This window comes from Mizuhopecten yessoensis, unplaced genomic scaffold, assembly GCF_002113885.1.
Source record: "Mizuhopecten yessoensis strain PY_sf001 unplaced genomic scaffold, ASM211388v2 scaffold3819, whole genome shotgun sequence".
NCBI classification, from domain to species: domain Eukaryota; kingdom Metazoa; phylum Mollusca; class Bivalvia; order Pectinida; family Pectinidae; genus Mizuhopecten; species Mizuhopecten yessoensis.
This window is the reverse complement of record NW_018405235.1, coordinates 91081-113481: the sequence shown is the minus strand read 5'-3', so window position 1 is coordinate 113481 and position 22401 is coordinate 91081. Positions and strand designations below refer to the sequence as shown.

The 22401-nt window shown below is 38.2% G+C and overlaps 2 protein-coding genes across 7 annotated transcripts in view; both read right to left on the bottom strand.

Moving 5' to 3' along the window:
* LOC110448078 overlaps window positions 1-2869 on the bottom strand; it is a 189636-nt gene extending 186767 nt beyond the window's left edge. The window contains exon 1 of the mRNA XM_021494119.1: window positions 2512-2869. Coding sequence (XP_021349794.1) covers window positions 2512-2594 — 83 coding nt within the window. The 5' untranslated portion in view covers window positions 2595-2869. The remainder of the gene's footprint in view (window positions 1-2511) is intronic.
* A 7667-nt stretch (window positions 2870-10536) lies between these two features.
* Window positions 10537-22401, bottom strand: part of LOC110448075 (activating signal cointegrator 1 complex subunit 1-like) — a 25836-nt gene continuing 13971 nt past the window's right edge. The window contains exons 1-8 of one of the 6 annotated variants that reach the window (XM_021494113.1): window positions 20778-20855; window positions 19110-19254; window positions 17970-18185; window positions 16823-17001; window positions 16182-16318; window positions 15407-15526; window positions 14787-15024; window positions 10537-12221 (exon numbers count right to left, since the gene is read on the bottom strand). In XM_021494113.1, the coding sequence (XP_021349788.1) occupies window positions 12105-12221; window positions 14787-15024; window positions 15407-15526; window positions 16182-16318; window positions 16823-17001; window positions 17970-18185; window positions 19110-19218 (1116 nt within the window). In that variant the 5' untranslated portion in view covers window positions 19219-19254; window positions 20778-20855 and the 3' untranslated portion in view covers window positions 10537-12104. Of the gene's footprint in view, window positions 12222-14786; window positions 15025-15406; window positions 15527-16181; window positions 16319-16822; window positions 17002-17969; window positions 18186-19109; window positions 19255-19480; window positions 19564-19597; window positions 19761-19787; window positions 19838-20777; window positions 20856-22401 lie in introns of those variants that run through there. The other 5 variants (XM_021494112.1, XM_021494117.1, XM_021494114.1 and 2 more) reach the window with 5 other exon arrangements.

Here is a 22401-nt window from a genome sequence, read left to right as displayed (position 1 = left end):
AAATAGAGGACAGGACTTCCCAGAGTAATACACCTATACTAGAGTACAGTACGTGACAACAGATACCACTACTAGAGGGAAATAGAGGACAGGACGTCCCGGAGTAATACACCTATACTAGAGTACAGTACAGGGCAACAGATGCCACTACTAGAGGGAAATAGAGGACAGGACTTCCTGGAGCAATACACCTATACAAGAGTACAGTACAGGGCAACATATACCACTGCTAGAGGGAAATAGAGGACAGGACTTCCTGGAGTAATACTCCCAGAGTAATACACCTATACTAGAGTACAGTACAGGGCAACAGATACCACTACTTGAGGGAAATAGAGGACAGGACTTCCCAGAGTAATACACGTATACTAGAGTACAGTACAGGGCAACAGATGCCACTACTAGAGGGAAATAGAGGACAGGACTTCCCAAAGTAATACACCTATACTAGAGTACAGGTACAGGGCAACAGATACCACTACTAGAGGGAAATAGAGCACAGGACTTCCCGGAGTAATACACCTATACAAGAGTACAGTACAGGGCAACATATACCACTACTAGAGGGAAATAGAGGACAGGACTTCCTGGAGTAATACACCTATACAAGAGTACAGTACAGGGCAACAGATACCACTACTAGAGGGAAATAGAGGACGTTAATATCCAGGGTAAGAGTACTTATCCATAAATACTTAAGATTCTGAAGATTTACATCTCGTCAAACTAGTCATAATGTAGTATCAGTTCTGTATTTGTATCAAACATTTCCGCAGTATTGGATATTTTACTTACATTGTATACATAATACGACTTCTCATAGGAGAAAATGATTATAAATAAAGAAACGTGAATTCACGCGGATAGGGGAGGGTAAACTTGAAAACAGTAATTAATATCAAGGCAAGTATCTGAACTGTGGTTTAAATGACAGCGCTTATACAATTTAATTATATCGAATTAAAGAATACCCACGTATAAATCCGGTGACTTTTTTTCACTCAACACAATAGTTTCAATGTTTAGTCAGTATTATACTATTGGTATTTATGTATTTGTCAGGGGGTTAAACGTTCTCGTATTAGCCAGGGTCAAATGGGGACGGTGCTTAGGAAGAAAACATCGAAAACAGGGGTGTTTACGTGGGAGGTGACCGCAGAGTTCCCAGTAGGCAGGAAGGACATGGAAAACAAATCCACGGGATACAATAGGTCTACTCTTGGATTCCTCCAATGTCTCCTAAACAGAAGACACGCCGGAAGAAACCAACTCCAATTATGTAAGGGTCCCACTGAAGGTCTGTTCTTCCCCGAACTAGTACCAGGGTCCCACTGAAGGCCTGTTCTTCCCCGAACTAGTACCAGGGTCCCACTGAAGGCCTGTTCTTTCCCGCACTAGTACCAGGGTCCCACTGAAGGCCTGTTCTTCCCCGTACTAGTATCAGGGTCCCACTGAAGGCCTGTTCTTTCCTGAACTAGTACCATTTCCTCCTTTTATTCACGACTTCTCTTGTTCGTTTGCAAGGAATAGTCTGTTCGTCATATTGATACGACGGAGTGACAGTCTCCGTGTTATTTACTTTGTGTTAAGTCTGTGGTTTCAATGTGGGAACTATTAGCGGCTTTATGAGCAATGGTGGGTTGAATTAATTAAGAATCTGGATACCGGATATTGGGCTAAAGTTATGAAATCCCATTCTGTATAAATATAAGCTTTTGTTGCGAGACTTTAAATGTTTTTCTCAGTAAAGGGATATGTATTAACTTGTATTCAGCCATCGCATTATATCTAGACAGGATATCAAATTTATTCAACGATTTAAAAAACGTGTGACCAGCCCGGAAAATGTGTGTGGTAGTATAACAAATTATGAACTCGGTAGTCCATAAAGAAACCAATATACTTCATTCTCCGAGTCTCTCTATATTTTTGCAAAACGTTTTAAAGTGGAGCTGACTTATAGGGATACTTTACTATAGCGGTCCATAGCCGACGTAGAATTTTTTAAATGTACCCTGTGGTAATCAACTCAGCCCAATTACAAGGCTGTCAATAAAAAAAATGTCAATATGTGTTACTACAAAACTGAGGTCTGCTAATGTATAGAAATAGTTAATTGTCATAGATATTTTAAAACGGACATCCCATAATTTTATCATTAACTGTCACCGAGATTGGATATTTAATGTCACTATGTTCATATATGTACTGACATCTTGATGGGATATTTTTCTTACGGCGAAATAAACGATGTTCATAACTATGTCCATTTCTGTAATACACAATCCGAACCGAGGCCACACTTGTGACCAAGAAATAATCCAATGATCATTTCTTACTTGTATTTACAATTATTAAATGAGAGAAAAATGTGTAAATAGTAATTAAATAAAATAGTTTCGATGACACCCAGTAAACGTGTATACCACCTGACCACATGACAATAGTTATTATGTACTTGTAACGGTTCCCGAGAAATGGTTGAATTGTCCCGTTATGTGGGTACCTTACCTTGACTGAGTGGTTAACAGGAAGCCGTAACTCTCGGAGGAGTACAGACACACGACGTCCCCAACACTAAGGGTATCATCCATAGTCTCTCACAGGTAAAACATCCACGGGATAATTCGGCTAGGTCACATGTTTCTGTTAAAGAGTTCACAGATATTCTCACCGTATTCCACTCTCGTGGCTTACCGGCTACACACTACAGAGCCTCGACATAGATCGCTTTCTCTATAGCGAACCCTGTCAGTTCATGTTTACATTGGTAACAGTGCGAGGCTATACAATGGGTATGTAGGTATCCACCCGTCAATATGTATTAGCTGTACTCGGTCACATAAAAGCGTTGGCTTATAACGGAAAAACCAGCGCGTCGCGCCTTCATTGGCGTACAGCAAAGCTAATGATTAGTAGATGGATGCTTGCAATGTAGCATACGACTTACTGGCGCTGTATGGAACGATGCGCCGTTACAGTTATATACGGTATACCAAGGGCAAATCCTNCCAAGGGGAAAACCTTTTTTTTTTTTTTTTTTTTTTTTGTCACAAAAATAAATAAATAATAATAGTTTTCTTCAAACTACATGTACACACGAAGGAATCGTATTCTAATAACAAAAGATAAATCATGCCTTTTTTATTATTCCAGCATGCATACAATGTATATATAGACATTATGTAATGCTGAACGAAGTACGAATAGAGGAATTAACTTGGTTCTGTACTAACCACACCGGTCATAGTGCCATGGACATGTATGGTATTAGCGAGCATTCGTAAAATACTAATAGTTCATATAAATAGCTTATGGACATAACAATATACATCAGGAAATACAGGTACTTTTATAGAAACTTGCGCATGTAAGCCAAATATTAGATTATACAGATACTATTTCAAAAGGCCTGTCACGTACGATCGTTAACGTTACACACAAACGACTGTGTTTGTTTATACGTTACTAGGGAGCCTTACAAAGGAAAAAGGGAAGCGTCACGATTCAGTGGTCAGCTATTTGGATCTTAAATGGGTAGCCTCAATGTGAATGTATTTGTGAATGCGATATTAACTTAATTAGGTCGAGCAACACCGACAAACTATTAGCGAAATGAACATGTTGATTTACTTATTAAAACGCTGATTACCTACCACGGGTGGTTGACTTACGTTTTATACGACCATAGTCGATTGTTTAGGAGATTGGTTTTATTTCTTTCCCGGTCCGTCCGTATCGTTCATAAAAAGGGAAAAAAATAAAACCAATCAAGTTTAATAATAGAAAAAGGAATTAATAAAATACAAGATTAAAAAAATACTTTTGATGCGTGGCGTTAGTTTTGTTGATACTGGACATTTAAAAAAAATCAATCTCAAATCATCTCGGCCACTACAAGTGTCTTACATGTATATTTCAAATGACGTAACAATTGAGACGTCTTGAAATTCGTTCCGTTATATTCAGGTGTTGCGCTCTCTTTATATCAAGAGCGTAACTATTGGGTTTGAAGATGCACGAAAAAAGCGTCTAGATATTAGAAAACACTTCGAGTTTCAGAAATCTTCTATTACATCAAGTTTTATACTGATATATCCACACGATCAGTACAGTAGTATTGTTTTTGTTGTAGAGATAATACTGATAGTTATCACCAAATTCATCTTGTGTTCTGGGGCCACCTCAATGCTAGTCTCTACTCACATATTCCAATTTCACCCTATACAAATGTACACTTTTTGACATATGTGTACTAAATGTTAGTGTAATTTTCAAACTGATCATATTTTACAGGCTGGTGAATCGACCGTATAGAGAAAGCATCCCCAAGTAGTGAATACCCATGGTGTTATCTGAAGTCTGTATAATGCGTTGATCATCCATCAATCTTCACTCTTTGATGGTTTTTATCACGGATTTCCAATTGTTAGGCAGCACCATTAAATCAAGTGAAAATAACCAGAAATGTGCGTTTTCTTTATTGCGTGGCAACATGTTTCTCGATCAGGTTTCCGTAAACAGATTTCACATATATACTTGATTTAGCGGATTAGTTATCACATTTTAACAGATAAGTGCATTAATGAATTGGTGCACTTACAATATATGCTATGAAGGAAAACAAATTACAGTTAGCACGGCAATACTTTTATGCGAAAACCATGAAAATACGATTTCAACGAAAATATATACACTAACAGTAACTCTCAACCTCATACACTATCAAACTTAAATGTTGAATGTTAATAAAATCTTAATAATGGCGGTGAGACTGGTAACATTGGCTTTTCCATTTAAAAACTGCTACGATAATTAAGAACCTTTAGGTTAAATATCTAACTGTTACCATTGGCAATATCGTAGAATGTTAGGTGACGTCATTACCCAATCCGCCACGAAGTTAGAGTTGGGAGTATTCTGGAATCGGGTTGTCCGTCTTTCTGTAGACAGAATCGGTTTCCACACAACTCCTACAGTTTTCAGCTGAGTTTTCTGAAATCTTGCGCCTGTGATTAATATTTCGATCTCGCCATATTTATGAGAGTAATGCTTCGGCTATTATTTATGTGAGTGCCCCTTTGTTTTCAAAAAAGTTAACACTACTCCTCCCAAAGTTCTACAATGATTTGTATGATACGTGTTGTGAATACAGTATATTTGTAGGGGTGTCCTCCAAATATGGAATTATAATCTTTGTTTTAAAGATATTCTTAAAACATGGCTTTATTTCAAATAGACATCATTCTAATAGAGACATCTCTACACCATTTTAAGATACTTCTGCGATATTTCATGTAAGTGTTAAAAGAGGGATGTTAAAATGAAATCTTTTAATGTAATAAATTACACAGGTACATTTAAGAGAAATATCTTTGAAGAATTAAAGACATCTCTAATTGAATTAAAGATATCTGTAAATGTAATAGATATATCTCATGTAGTTAGCACTATACGAGATACCTCCAGTGGGTATAAGATATCCCCATAAATTATAGAAATATCTTTATTATTTTACAAGATATCTCCTAAACAAATATACAGTCAACAGCAGCTACAGATATAATAGTATACATACAGACGACCAATAGAGTGAGTCAGGATAGGTTATGTAATGCTGACACAACAGGCTCCTACTCAGTGTCTAATACAGTATATTGCTGTCATGGATAATATTTATGTATTTGTACCTGGGAATGAAAATACAATGAACTGTGTTTTTTTAAGATAAAATGTAATAACTACAGCAGTTTACTCCACGTCCTGTTTATTGTGTTGTAACAAGCCTTCATCAAGGATGTCGTAAATCACGCAATGGACTTAAATAACTAAGGTTGTCGGGCAACCTAACACCATTTAAAAAACTAGATTTTGGGATTTCTTGGAAAACCCTTTCTTTATAACCTGATTTATCAGTCATTTGTCAACATATTAAAGTTTTTTTATTGCTGTTTTACATGGAAAGTTTGTTTTCGTGTCACTCCTAAGTTATCACAGACTTAGACGAAATCTTATTTCATGCTGTTATAAAATATAAAGGCTTGGCCAAAATTGGGATGTTATTAACAAAAGGTTCAATGGGCCTGTATTGCTCACATGTTCAACATTTCTTATATACTACCATCAAAGTATCGACAGGCTGAATTCCTAGGCCGAGTATTGTAATTCTGTACATTACAAGTGTATGTTGAAAGATTTGATTACTTGGTATCCAACAATTAAAAATCTTCATTGAAATTTTCGTTACATACTTATAATCTCACCACCAAAGGTTATAATAAATTTTACCCTTGTGACCTTGAAAGTGTGTCAAGGTCATTAATTGAACAAATATGATAGCCCTTAAACCAAACAGGCTACTGGAACATTTAGTCACCCTAATTTATAACTGACTTGGTTTTTCAAAAGAAGGTTTTTGAAGGTTTTAGCATATTTTACCCCTGTGACCTTGAATGAGGGTCAATGTCAAGGTCTATTATTCGAACAAAGTTGACGGCTCTTCACCTAGTTATTCTACTAGCAAATATCATGACCCTAGACCCCAGGTTAATCAGAAGAAGTAGCATAAAGGTTTAAACACAATTGATGTGCGTGATCTTGGATATGGAAGATAGACGGTCATCCCAGCAAACTACTAGCCAAATATCATTACTTTGGGCATTTTGGTTTAACAGAAAAAGTTATCAACATATTTGCCCCTGTGACCTTGTTTGTAGCTGAAGGTCATTCATTTTGACAAACTGGGTAACCCTTAATCTCAGCATGTCACTGACCCAATCTCATCACACTTGGCCTTCTATTATTGAGAAGAACTTGTTTTAATGTTATCAACACATTTGCCCCTGTGACATTTAAAAGTATTGATAGCTCTTCGTCTCACCAAGGAAATATCATTACTGTAGGCATCTTGGTAATTTCTATCACTTTTGACACCCATGGCCTTGAATATCGGTGAAGGTCATATATTTTCATAAACTTGATAGCCCTTCATCCTAGCATGTTACTAGCGAAATATCGTTACCCTAAGTCTTTTGGTTATTCAGAAGATGTTGTTCAAAATTATGATTGAATGTCATTCTTTTGAACAAACTTTATAGCTCTACATTTAATCATGCTACTGGCCAAACATCATGACTATATGCCTCTTATATATTAAGAACATGTCGCTTAAAGTAAAAGGTTGATGCTTGACGAATGACAGACACTACACTACAGCATAAGCTCACTCAGCGTTTTGACCCGGTTGACCTAAACACTGTAAAAATCCATTTAGTTTAGCTTCAACATCACCTATTTTAAAAGGTCTTCTCAGAATGACGTTTTAAAAAAGATTGATAAATCACAAATATTGTTTTCTAGTATATTTATAAAGGAACCTCCCTGTACAGACTGATATAAGTACATATAATGTACATATACCTACGGGTATATTAACTGGACATAATAATTTACTAATTCATTATAAACTTTATTCTGAAACAGGTTTGTTCAACTTATATTCATCACTCTTGTTTGCCCGGATGTTAGCGCCCTGGGGTCTTGTGGGAGGCAACCGGAGTACCCAGAGAAAACCAACGTGGTCGCGCAGGTGACCCTATACCTTTTCACCTCCGATCAGAGAATCAAACTCCAGCCGTCTTGATGAAAGGCTAGTGTGTTATTCACTACTCCACCCAACCACCCTAATATGAATGACACTAGTACAGGTCTGTTTGACCATTACACTTAATTATTTAAACTATTAAACCCTCCAGTCATGTGTTCATGCTGCTAGGTATACATTACTTTAACCTATATAAAGTGATATTATACTCAAAATCCAAGGGTAATCCGCTCTCAACCCTCTCAGCATCCCTGGTATATGTGACTACAAATATGAAAGCTTGAGGTTGAAGATTACAGAGGAGCTACACCAAACGTTAAAGCCTGTCAATTGTACCCTGTCAATTGTACCGTGACACTGTACCATGACACTGTACCCTGTCAATTGTACCGTGGCACTGTACCCTGTCAATTGTACCCTGACACTGTACCCTGTCACTGTACCCTGACACTGTCAATTGTACCCTGACACTGTCAATTGTACCCTGACACTGTACCCTGACACCGTACCCTGTCAATTGTACCCTGTCAATTGTACCCTGACACTGTACCCTGTCAATTGTACCCTGACAGTGTCAGGGTAAAATTGACAGGGTACGGGGTCAGGGTACATTGACAGGGTACAGTATCAGGGTACAATTGATAGGGTACAGTGTCAGGGTTCAATTGACAGGGTACAATTGAAAGGGTACAGTTTCAGGGTACAATTGACTGGGTACAGTGTCGGGGATCAATTGACAGGGTACTGTGTCGGGGTACAATTGAGAGGGTACAGTGTCAGGGAACCATTGACAGGGTACAGTTTCAGGGTACAATTGACTGGGTACAGTGTCGGGGTGCAATTGACAGGGTACAGGGTTGGGGTACAATTGGCAGTGTCAGGGTACAGAGACAGGGTACAGTGTTGGTGTACAATTGACAGGGAACAGTGTTGGGGTACAATTGATAGGGTACAGTGTCATGGGACAATTGACAGGGTAAAATTGACAAGGTACAGGGGCAGGGTACAGTGACAGGGGACAGTGGCATGGGAGAATTGACAGGGTACAGTATCAGGGTAAAGTGTCAGGGTACAAATGACAGGGTACAATTTCGGGGTACAATTGAGAGGGTACAGTGTTGGGGAACAATTGACAGGGAAAAATTGACAGGGTACAATGGACAGGGTACGGTGTCAGGGGACAGTGACAGGGTACAGGGTCAGGGTACAATTGTCAGGGTACAATTAGTAACCATCCTTAGCCACAGCTTGCCTCTGGGACAGGTCCATTGGTAGCTATGGTAACAGAAGGGACTACCCTGACACCGTCAATTGTACCCTGTCATTTGTACCCTGACACTGCCAATTGTACCCCAACACTGTACCCCGTCAATTGTACCATGCCACTGTACCCTGTCAATGGTTCCCTGACACTGTACCTTGTCAATTGTCCCCTGACCCTGTCCCCTGACCCCGTACCCTGTCAATTTTACCCTGACACTGTACGCTGTCAATTGTACCCGAACACTGTACCCTGTCCATTGTACCCTGACACGGTACCCTGGCAATTGTACCCCAACACTGTTCCCTGTCACTGTACCCTGCCCCTGTCAATTGTACCGTGGCACTTTACCCTGTCAATTGTACCATGACACTGTCAATTGTCCCCTGACACTGTCCCCTTTCACTGTACCCTGACAGTGTCAATTGTACCCTTACCCTGTCAATTGTGCCCTGACCCTGTCAATTGTAACCCGACACTGTACCCTGTAACTGTACCCTGACACTGCCAATTGTACCCCGACACCGTACCCTGTCCATTGTACCCTGACACGGTACCCTGGCAATTGTACCCCGACACTGTACCCTGTCAATTGTACCCTGACACCGTCCAACGATTCCATCAATGTTCATCAAAGACATCCAATTTGTCTACCTGTATCATCTGCAAGGTGTCAGGTAAACAGCCTTCCATATTGTCATGATATAGTCCAGGGGTGTGCTGAGAGGATAAGAGTATTGAGATCAGAACACATAAAGCCCTCAATCTTGACATGATATCTGATAGAAAAAAGGCCGACCAGCGGTCTCTTATGCTATAGGAGTAGATATATTTCTAGGTTAAAAGTCTAAAATTTTAGTACATGTACTAGCCTCTATTTAGTGTAGACATTTGTTTATTCTTTGCATTGTAACCAAAATTAGTGAGATAATATCTTTAGTCTTTGAAAAAAGTTCTTTCTTTGGTTTAATTAAAATCAGGAACATTCAGGAAAGTGATACAAGCCCTGTGGACCTCATATCCAAGTTTGATATAACAGAAACAATTTTGTCTGAAACGTAATAATTTTATGTGATGATGGCCATTTTATCCCTTGGTAACATTTCTAGTCCAATATATAATACACTTTATTACATACTTACTAAAAAATACGTTTTTTTTTGTATATGCAATATGACACAATTGCTCTAACCGATATCAGCCCTCATCGTATCACACCCCAAAACCTGTATCATCCCCACCGTATCACACCCCAAAACCTGTATCAGCCCGCAAAACCCATATCACACCCCTTTTGGATTTTTTTTCGTTTTTCAATATTCCAATAATAAAAATAAATCAGAAGATAGTAGTTTTTGTTAGAAAGTATGTAATAAACAGAATAAAACACGCCTTTTTCCATATCACACCCAGGATCAACCCTCGACCAATATCAGCCCAAGGGCCGAAGGCCCTTGGGATGATATTGCAGTCTCGGGTTGATCCTGGGTGTGATATGGAAAAAGGCATGTATTATTCTCTATGTATACACACAGTAATAATTCCTGATGGTGATGATGTTAATTCCACGCAGATAATTGTTTTTTCTTTATCACAACAAAATGCATTCTAAGGAAAAAGGTGTTACAAGTTCAAGTTCCATCACCTTATAAAAACAGAACTAAGAGTCAAATAAATTACACATTTATTCTTCAACCTCAATTTCAAATAATTTGTCTTTTTCTCGTAGATATTCATGTCAGTCTAACCGTATTACAATGTCTGTAAAAGGTCCATTGGTAGCTATGGTAACAGAAGGGACCCAGCACAACCATAGTAACCATCCTTAGCCACAGCTTGTCTCTGGGACAGGTCCATTGGTAGCTATGGTAACAGAAGGGACCCAGCACAACCATAGTAACCATCCTTAGCCACAGCTTGTCTCTGGGACAGGTCCATTGGTAGCTATGGTAACAGAAGGGACCCAGCACAACCATAGTAACCATCCTTAGCCACAGCTTGTCTCTGGGACAGGTCCATTGGTAGCTATGGTAACAGAAGGGACCCAGCACAACCATAGTAACCATCCTTAGCCACAGCTTGTCTCTGGGACAGGTCCATTGGTAGCTATGGTAACAGAAGGGACCCAGCACAACCATAGTAACCATCCTTAGCCACAGCTTGTCTCTGGGACAGGTCCATTGGTAGCTATGGTAACAGAAGGGACCCAGCACAACCATAGTAACCATCCTTAGCCACAGCTTGTCTCTGGGACAGGTCCATTGGTAGCTATGGTAACAGAAGGGACCCAGCACAACCATAGTAACCATCCTTAGCCACAGCTTGTCTCTGGGACAGGTCCATTGGTAGCTATGGTAACAGAAGGGACCCAGCACAACCATAGTAACCATCCTTAGCCACAGCTTGTCTCTGGGACAGGTCCATTGGTAGCTATGGTAACAGAAGGGACCCAGCACAACCATAGTAACCATCCTTAGCCACAGCTTGTCTCTGGGACAGGTCCATTGGTAGCTATGGTAACAGAAGGGACCCAGCACAACCATAGTAACCATCCTTAGCCACAGCTTGTCTCTGGGACAGGTCCATTGGTAGCTATGGTAACAGAAGGGACCCAGCACAACCATAGTAACCATCCTTAGCCACAGCTTGTCTCTGGGACAGGTCCATTGGTAGCTATGGTAACAGAAGGGACCCAGCACAACCATAGTAACCATCCTTAGCCACAGCTTGTCTCTGGGACAGGTCCATTGGTAGCTATGGTAACAGAAGGGACCCAGCACAACCATAGTAACCATCCTTAGCCACAGCTTGTCTCTGGGACAGGTCCATTGGTAGCTATGGTAACAGAAGGGACCCAGCACAACCATAGTAACCATCCTTAGCCACAGCTTGTCTCTGGGACAGGTCCATTGGTAGCTATGGTAACAGAAGGGACCCAGCACAACCATAGTAACCATCCTTAGCCACAGCTTGTCTCTGGGACAGGTCCATTGGTAGCTATGGTAACAGAAGGGACCCAGCACAACCATAGTAACCATCCTTAGCCACAGCTTGTCTCTGGGACAGGTCCATTGGTAGCTATGGTAACAGAAGGGACCCAGCACAACCATAGTAACCATCCTTAGCCACAGCTTGTCTCTGGGACAGGTCCATTGGTAGCTATGGTAACAGAAGGGACCCAGCACAACCATAGTAACCATCCTTAGCCACAGCTTGTCTCTGGGACAGGTCCATTGGTAGCTATGGTAACAGAAGGGACCCAGCACAACCATAGTAACCATCCTTAGCGACAGCTTGTCTCTGGGACAGGTGGATTGTTCTTATTGGATGTTCACCAAAGTCAAATTCTCCAAATTTCTGTAAAAATATATATTGTAAAATAATAAATAGAATAATCACTGATACATGTATAGATGTTGTACAAGCTCTCAAGTAACAGTTCCTTATAAAGCACATGTAAATCCAAACCTAAGATAACCAACATTAATATTTCTATTCCTAATCCAGTCGAGTGCTGAGAGATGTTACATACACATCTGAATATTTACTTCAACCCATTTAAATAAAGAACATAAACCTTTCTGACACATTTGATTCTATAAAAGGATTTCTACAAAACAGCATTACTTGGGAGAACTTTAAGTTTACTTATTAATTGAAATTTCCACAGCAATTAGAATTACATAGGATAGTATACACTTTCTTGGTTTATTCAAGATGTATATCTTTTGAGTACCAGGAGTATTAAGGGAACTTTATGGTTTCGAGGGCATGAATGTTACCATTTACCTTGGCAACACTTACTGCTAATGATACCTTGAAACTGATTCGTAAATTACATTTCTATTATTCTAGTCATGTGCTCTTGTTTGAGAGGGAATACAGATCAAGGGGCACAACTCTTACTGCACTGCTGCTATGTACAGGTCATCACATCCCTTGAGGCAGAGACGTATAATACATGTATTATACGTCTCTGCTTGAGGTAAAACAAATGATGTGTGTTATTCTTCTTTCTAAACTAGAAGACCCTACACCCTAAATTAGACAAATATTTCAAGACATGTTTCTCAAAATAAATAGTCATGCACGACAAAAAAACCATTTACGCATCACATCAGTTGGGTCATAAGTTGGTCGCAAGTGAAAGGTTAAAGATGCGGGTCATTTAGCAGGTATGCCATGTGTTCACTGATAAGGACTTTTGAGGACCCTCTACTTACATGTTAAAACCAACCATTACAAAATTGACCTCAAAACCAATGACAAAAATGACTCGGAAAACGATCCTGTTTATAAACTAACCCTGAGCACACTCGTCGCATCAAATGACTCAGAAAACGATCCTGTTCATAAACTAACCTTGAGCACACTCGTCGCATCAAATGACTCAGAAAACAATCATGTTTATAAAACTAACCCTGAGCACACTCGTCACATCAAATGACTCAGAAAACGATCCTGTTTATAAACTAACCTTGAGCATACTCGTTGCATCAAATGACTCAGAAAACGATCATGTTTATAAACTAACCTCGAGCACACTCGTCGCATCAAATGACTCAGAAAATGATCATGTTTATTAAACTAACCTTGAGCACACTCGTCGCATCAAATGATTCGTAAATTACATTTCTATTATTCTAGTCATGTGCTCTTGTTTGAGAGAAAATACAGATCAAGGGGCACAACTCTTACTGCACTGCTGCTATGTACAGGCCATCACATCCCTTGAGGTAAAACAAATGATGTGTGTTATTCTTCTTTTTAAACTAGAAGACTCTACACCCTAAATTAGACAAATATTTCAAGACATGTTTCTCAAAATAAATAGTCATGTACGACAAAAAAAACATTTACGCATCAGATCAGTTGGGTCATAAGTTGGTCGCAAGTGAAAGGTTAAAGATGCGGGTCATTTAGCAGGTATGCCATGTGTTCACTGATAAGGACTTTTGAGGACCCCAAACTTACATGTTAAAACCAACCATTACAAAATTGACCTCAAAACCAATGACAAAAATGACTCGGAAAACGATCCTGTTTATAAACTAACCTTGAGCACACTCGTCGCATCAAATGACTCAGAAAATGATCATGTTTATAAAACTAACCTTGAGCACACTCGTCACATCAAATGACTCAGATAACGATCATGTTCATAAAACTAACCTTGAGCACACTCGTTGCATCAAATGACTCAGAAAACGATCCTGTTTATAAAACTAACCTTGAGCACACTCGTCACATCAAATGACTCAGAAAACGATTCTGTTTATAAAATAACCTTGAGCAAACCCGTCGCATCAAATGACCCAGAAAACGATCCTGCTTATAAAACTAACCTTGAGCACACTCGTCACATCAAATGACTCAGAAAATGATCATGTTTATTAAACTAACCTTGAGCACACTCGTCGCATCAAATGACTCAGAAAATGATCATGTTTATAAAACTAACCTTGAGCACACTCGTCACATCAAATGACTCTGAAAACGATCCTGTTTATTAAACTAACATTGAGCACAATCGTCGCATCAAATGACTCAGAAAAAAGATCCTGTTTATAAACTAACCTTGAGCACACTCGTCACATCAAATGACTCAGAAAATGATCCTGTTAATAAAACTAACCTTGAGTACACTCGTCGCATCAAATGACTCAGAAAACGATCATGTTTATAAAACTAACCCTGAGCACACTCGTCACATCAAATGACTCAGAAAACGATCCTGTTCATAAACTAACCTTGAGCACACTCGTCGCATCAAATGACTCAGAAAACAATCCTGTTAATAAAACTAACCTTGAGCACACTCGTCGCATCAAATGACTCAGAAAACGATCCTGTTTATAAACTAACCTTGAGCACATTCGTTGCATCAAATGACTCAGAAAACGATCCTGTTTATAAGCTAACCTTGAGCACACTCGTCGCATCAAATGACTCCCTTTCCTTGTTTTGTGATCCTCTCTGATCTCTGTAATCATTGGGGCGTGACCTTCTATCTTGGGGTCGAGGTACTGCGGCTCCTGTAGGGTCGCGTCTCATCAGTGTGTTCATGATAGTAATGTGAAGTTTCACTGAGCTGTAGGACTGTTGTATTAATCCATTAATGTTGAACTTCTCAACAATACGGTCCACAAGGATCTGCAGCCTGTCACATGTAATTATTTACATCAAATATCACCATCATAAATCCATAACTTCTGAAAAGCTGTTTATCAAATATCTGTTACAGTATGTCCAAACTAATGAGATTCAACATTATATAAAACAAGAAAATCACCACCTTGCTCCAGCTGTGACATACATATACCATAGAATGAATGTAAAATAGTTTTCATAAATAGACCTACATGTTGATATCAGGAAAATTTCAGGTGAAATATTTCATAATCGTCATTTTTTATGTGTTTTTTTGTAAATATTCTTTAGAATTTTAAAAGAAACAATTGCATTGTATTAGCATTAACTTAAGAAATTACAATCAGCACTAAAACTTCAGGAATGACAAGATGCTATATATGAATACAAACTTGTCTAGATCCTCTCCCGGCTCCAATTTAGCATAGAGAACATCAACACAGCTAGGATCATCATTCATGTATTCAACACCCTGAATACGAGGGGCTAGTCGCTGACCCTTCAGAATGGGGCTGAAATATAACAACAGTTCACTAAAGATGTGTTTACCTCCACAAGGTCATCCTTACCATACAGCGATTCCAGGTCCTGCCACTGTTTCTGGACCTGTATGAATTCCACATTGTCTTTGAGACTTTTATAGAAAAGTCTGTCTCTACAAGGCTACACCACTGCTAAGGGACAGATATTTACACCACATCTTCTTGATGATGTTCTAGGAACGTGTTTACCCTGTATGGTGTTTTAGAAACTATTCAAGGATATAAATACTCTTTTTGAACCAATAAGGGTGTCAGATAAAATCAAATGAGATGAGTAGACCCATTACTTGGACATATATCCTTCTTCAAGCAGCATACCTGATGTTTAGACTATTTCCCCTCCTCAGCAGAGCTAAGAATGTCTCTGTATCCTACTCCCTAGTTGAAACCATTAATACAGTGATATATATTATTCTGGAAGAATGTGTTGGTCACTGCATCAACAAACAATGTATCATAACAGTTTTGTTTTCATTATCTTAACTCATAACAGTACAATTTTGATTGCAGAAACTATCTTACAAAAGCAACAGGGTAACCTCCAGAAATAATGAGTCGGTAACAGGAAAACATCTAGGATTTTATACTATAAACAGCAGTTGGCCTGGTTACACACAGAATTTACCCGACAAGGTCTTCATGACACTGTTGGAGAACGTCTAGTGCCTGTTGAACCTCAGCCTCTGACAGAAGCACTAGTGTTCCTAATGTCAGGTGCAACTTCTCTTGTTTCTGGAATATTGTGGAATCAATTCCTCGGTCCTATCAAAAATGAAAGCCATTACAGTAAAAAAAAAAAAGGCTTCATACTAAGAAAACACATTTAAATATGTCTTCCTTTTCACCAAGTATAGTAATAGTGAAATTCATTTATTCCCTGACAGAAAATGGCCTCATCAAGATAAACTCTATGACAAATAGGCCAATATCAAACCTTATTTCTCATGTTCCCTGAGAGAGAAATGTTTAAAACTGTAAAATTTGTAAATTTCCAACAGTATTATTAACCATATATGGAATTATCTTTACTCAAGTTATGTGGGATGGACAAAACGTACCTGTAATAATATAGGTAATGCAAGTTAGTATAATTATTTTTCATGTGAAAATAGCTAATAACACTTAGTTATAGGAAGAAACATTCACTCTTTTTGAGAGAAAAAATGTATTTTCCATACAGAAAATTAGTATTTAATAAACAAAATTTAAAGGTATGATCAAAAGTGAAGGAGAAGTTGGTAAGTTGAATATGACAATAACACTCACCCCATCACACTCCCGTAAAACATCATCTTTAAATTCCAGGAAATTCTCTATTATCTTTGCACTGGTAACCGGGATAGAAAGGAAGTGGGTGAACTGCTCCTTCTGGCGGGCAGTACTGACAATTACATCAATTCTAGTTTTGGCGGAAACGATTCCTTTCCTGTCAACTCCAACAATCGCTGCAACAAAAAAACAGTGACCACAAGCATGATGAGAAATACATCATTAAGGAACACTCTCTCAAGCATGATGAGAAATACATCATTAAGGAACACACTTTCATGCATTATGAGAAATACATCATTAAGGAGCAAGTTGTATGACATCAGAATAAGCCTTTATACTTCTGAAACAAAATCCTCTTCTTAATTTGACTACATTTTTACTGTTTTAATCAAATAACGTCTATGGTTTGATTTTCAAGAAGCGCTATTTTACGTGTTTATGTAAATTAGGGGCTCTGCATTGTTATGTACTTTGTGTTGCATTAAATGACTAGGATATGTTCGTTATATGGGTTTAACTAATCAACTGACTACAAATGCCAAAATAAACTAAACCAAAGCTCCATACTACATATGTAGTACATGTGATGCCAATGGCACTGTGGTGATAGTATAAATGGTTCTGGTGCCCTATATATACGGAGTATTGCTTTATGTCTTTGTTATCTTATCTGTTGAGTTAGCATGGTTATTTCCAGCTTGTCAATGGTGCATTATCCTATGTGATTTGACTCCCAGTAAATTGTTTAATACAATGAGATTGTTTTTTTTATAATTTGATCCCAGTCCTTTATTTTTCTGTCCAATCATTTGAATTTTAGTCTTACTGGGCCCACTTGTGTAAAACATCTCAAAGTTAAGGAAAATCTCAAGCAATGGATTGTCTATGGGAAATCTTAGACATGAGGAAATCTCAAGTGGGGCCTGCTATGTAGTAATGTCAAATATGTATTGAGTCTTAATAAGTAATTCTATTAAATGATTCTTGTCCAATCTATTTTGCTTGTCTGAAGGGACCTTGTCCCTCGGGTATTGTTGAATATATTGAGCATTTGCTCTACATACAGGTGGACTTGTCCCATACAACATTTCCTTTTCTTGTCTATGAAGCTTTGCAATACCTAAACAGGATGCTGTCCTACCTATTGGTCCTTCCTGTCCTGATTTTGGAATTCTTATTTGGGTACGTGTCTCATTTTCTATACGACGTCGTGTTTCCCCTTTCCTGCCGATGATGTGTTTGAACAAAGCACTAGGAATATCTAGTGACAACTGGAATCCACTGTCTGTTTCCTCTATTGGTGTTCGAAAGTCGCAGATTTCATCATTCCAACCACAGTCAACAGGTTCTGATGGTTCTGGAAACAAATCTGCTATTTAGACATACAGATAAAAAGACAGGAAAAATCCAGAGATACATGAATTGATGTTAAACAATGATGATAAAGCACAATCATGGCTTCAAATATGTTTAACTGTATTTTATTATACAAAAGTATGAATCACAAATTGTACCAACTTGTTCAGTCTAATTGTTACTCTTCACTATTATTATTTATTTACCAATCTGTGACTCATTGCAAATGACTGTATTGAAAATAAAATTTTCCTCAAAACAGATTTTTATTGGTTGTCACAACGTCTTTTGTTTTGACTGAGAAATGTCTGTATAGTAAAAAATTGTTTATTCTAAGTCTATTTTGGAAGGAAGCTCCGGGTCCAGTTTAGTATGATCAAATTGCAAATAGAAAATTATTTCTCACATTTATAGTGGAACTGGACTTGGGTGCTTAACTGGATTAGCTTTTGTCTAGGGTTTAGATGGTCCTGGGTTTCAATCCCAGTCTAGTCGTGCATTTTTCTGCTCCTATTACATAATTGGCAAGCTTGCCAATGCTTGTTTCAAGTACTGGGTGAATGCTTGGCAAAGGGATACCAAAATCTTAGTTGTAAAATAGCTGTGTCTCAAGGGGGAAAACTAAGAAAAAAGGAGGGAGGACTGGGGAAGAACTGGATTGAATGTCAACAACCAGGTAGCTGAATTGGTAGTGTGTCTTTCTAGAGTTTGGAGGGTCCCAGGATCAAATCCTGGTCTGGCCGTGCATTTTACCGCTTCTATTACATGTAATTAAATTGGCATTTTACTGATTTTAGTACCGGTTATTCGCTTATGAATTAATACTGAACATATGCTAACAACATGTAGTTTGTACATGTGTCAATCCCTTTGTCAGGAGAAAATCTTGAAGATTAATATTTTAGAAAAGATACAATATATTTACCGTTGTAATCTTCCTCTTCGTCAGCCTCTACATCCCTATGCAGTGATGGATTTTTCCTGTAGCAACGGTCGCCAATATGGATAATTTGGGGCCTCAAAACATCCATCATATCATTACCCAGTCAAACATCAGTAGATCATTACACCTAAAATAAAATTGTGTTCCGTTTCTTTTACTTTATACCAATTTCAGTAATAAACTTAAAACTGTAACCAGTAAATGTTAACCCAAATCACAGTGGTTCGTTACAACAAAATATCTCAAATACACATATATTTGCTTTACTAATATGGGCTACAGTCCACCTAAGCATAATATGCTGTGACCCATATAAGTATAGCACATGTGTATTTTAGACATTTGTTACAAACCCCTGTGCCGAAATAAACAGGTACTGGACCACCGGCAATTCAAGATGCGTCCTAAGAAGCTGGATCAGCTTACACTACATGGAAACTAAATAGCCAGATTTGCCGGTGCTCCATTACCTGATGAAGGATCGATACTCATGGGAATGTGCACCACCTGCTTAACATGATGAAATCCATTTAATTTCTCAGGAGCAATATATATATATGATGAAAATAAAAGCGCTCAGTGTATCTTTTCATTTTTCGAGTTATAAATTAATAATACATCTTCGAGTAAATAATAAATGACTACAAAACGTTTCATTACATGTGGACATTTTTTCTCCTACTTTCGGTTTACTTATAATTGTACCTCCAGTTGGAAGAGTTCCACATAGTGACAGGTGCATTCGAATAAAAGTATAACTTGGAAAAGAAACCTAAAATATAGCAGTTCTCTGGTGGATTCCTTCTAAACAATTTAAAATCATGTATGTCAACATATGAATGACCTTTTACAGATTTGAGTAAACGTTTGACATTTTTCGGAGAATAGTACTGTTCTTGATAGCAGGTATTGATTGTTACGTCATTTTTTGTGAGAGTAACGTCATTATTTTTTGAGAAAACAACGTAATTTTCTCACACAAACTAATGACGTAACAATCAATATCTGCTCACAAGGACAGATAACTCTGCAATACGAACAGACGGAATAGTCAACCATACGTTTCTGTTGTTTCAATTGACTGTAAATTAGGCGATTTTGATAAAGCTGCATTAAACCAATTATATTGAACGGCCATAAAGTCTGCGGCTTTCGTGAGTACAGACCTTTGATGGTGTACATTTAAAGTAATGTAAACACACCCTGAAAGTAAAAATTTCCAAATTCATGGTTTCAGGAGAGCTTTTAAGTTTAAGATGACCTTTGAAATTAAACATCAAAGTTGACGATGTTCGTATGATACAGATTAGATTTTGATCCAAATTGTTGGAATAATCAGATAGAAAATTAAGCAATAAACTACAAAGCTATAAATCATAATCCGCAAAGGTCAAATTGTATATGATATTTCTGATGAATACAATTAATCAAATGTCTTTGATTGTCACTTTGGTGAAAAACAACACACGCAGAAACAAATTCATACATACAAATAATTATACAGCTCTATATAAGGTTTGATCAAAAAGTACAAGCAGCCGCTATGAACAAGATTGAAACCAAATTCTTGTTGATGTTACATGAAGTAGAGAGTTGGTAGCAGCAGAAGCTCATTGTTATAACTCCTGCTGTCGTTACGGTATTACACACCCAGTAACAACGGTGATGAGACAGTAGCTGGTTGTGATGGAGCAGATTGTCAGGAGTATGATGACGCCTACACACAGATTGTCAAGAGTATGATGACGTCACACACAGATTGTCAGGAGTATGATGACGTCACACACAGACTGTCAGGAGTATGATGACGCCTACACACAGATTGTCAGGAGTATGATGACGTCACACACAGATTGTCAGGAGTATGATGACGCCTACACACAGATTGTCAGGAGTATGATGACGCCTATACACAGATTGTCAGGAGTATGATGACGTCACACACAGATTTTCAGGAGTATGACGACGTCACACACAGATTTTCAGGAGTATGATGACGCCTACACATAGACTGACAGTGAGTTATATGTCCACATCCGATTAAGCGGGTTACTACAGTGTATCGTATTTGGTGCTAGAGGAACTCTATAAGATCAGGACACCCAATTAGTTTTGCCTACTGATATTGAACCCTCATTTCAAAATGCTTAACCCACAACATTTTTTAATTGGATCGAAGAGTCATTCAGCAGTGAAAAATAAAAATCGAAAATAAAAGATGCTCTTGATATTGAATATCTTGTTGGCGGTTTTCATAAAACTTGGAGGCACCAGTTTCATTATCTGGCTTTAATAATCGAGTTTTTTTTACTTTAGAAAATGTTTTAAAGATGGCGGTCTTAAGGTAAAGGGTACATAGCATCAGTACACACGTTTAATCGAGAAGAAGAGTTTCAATAATATTTTTGTTGCATGCAGCATATTTTTCTCTCGTCTTTATAGAAGTTGAAGCAACCAAAAGGAGTTTCTCTGACTAAGAGTAACTTTCCATGTCATGCTATTTGGAGGCCCATTAAGCATTGAACTGTTTTTGTATGATATTTATGATCAATTTGAATGACACAGCTTTGCAAGCAAACAACGTAATGCGCGCTAGCGCATTATGATTTGTTTGCTTGCAAAGCTGTGTCATTCAAATAGATCATAAATATCATACAAAAACAGTTCAATACTTATATTTACGTTTTCTCTTCCTCTTATGTTCTTTTTTAACTTATAATTTATAATTAAAGTTAAAAATGCCCGCCTTATCGACAGTCCACACAATTTCGTTCAATAGTTTGAACAGCGTATTGTCGCGTGCTGATTGGCAAGCAAAGTAGTACTTTGACATTTTAACAAAAACTTCAAATTTATTCCACAATTTAGTATCAATACAATTGCGTATGATATGTCTATAGGGTGATTCCAGTTTTTCAATAGAAATCTGAGCTGAAAGTTGGATTTGAAATTGTTTCGATTTTCCCCCGGAACAAATTTCGCGCATGGATAAATACAGTGAACACCGTAAATGGGACCTTGACCTCCACGAGGGAGTTATTTTTGGAAGTTAATTCGAACTTTTCTCTTTGCTCGTTTTGTGAAGAATCCAGGCGTGAATGTATTTGTTGATTGTATGGGAACCCGACAACAGTCGGTAGATTCTATAACAGCATCGTTATTTGACATGTCGTCTGAAACTGAGGAACCGTGGATCCGAGACGCGTGAAACTGATAGCGTTTGAAGTGAGTGATCTTGCGACGGAGCACAGGTTCGTTACAAATGTCTGAAATG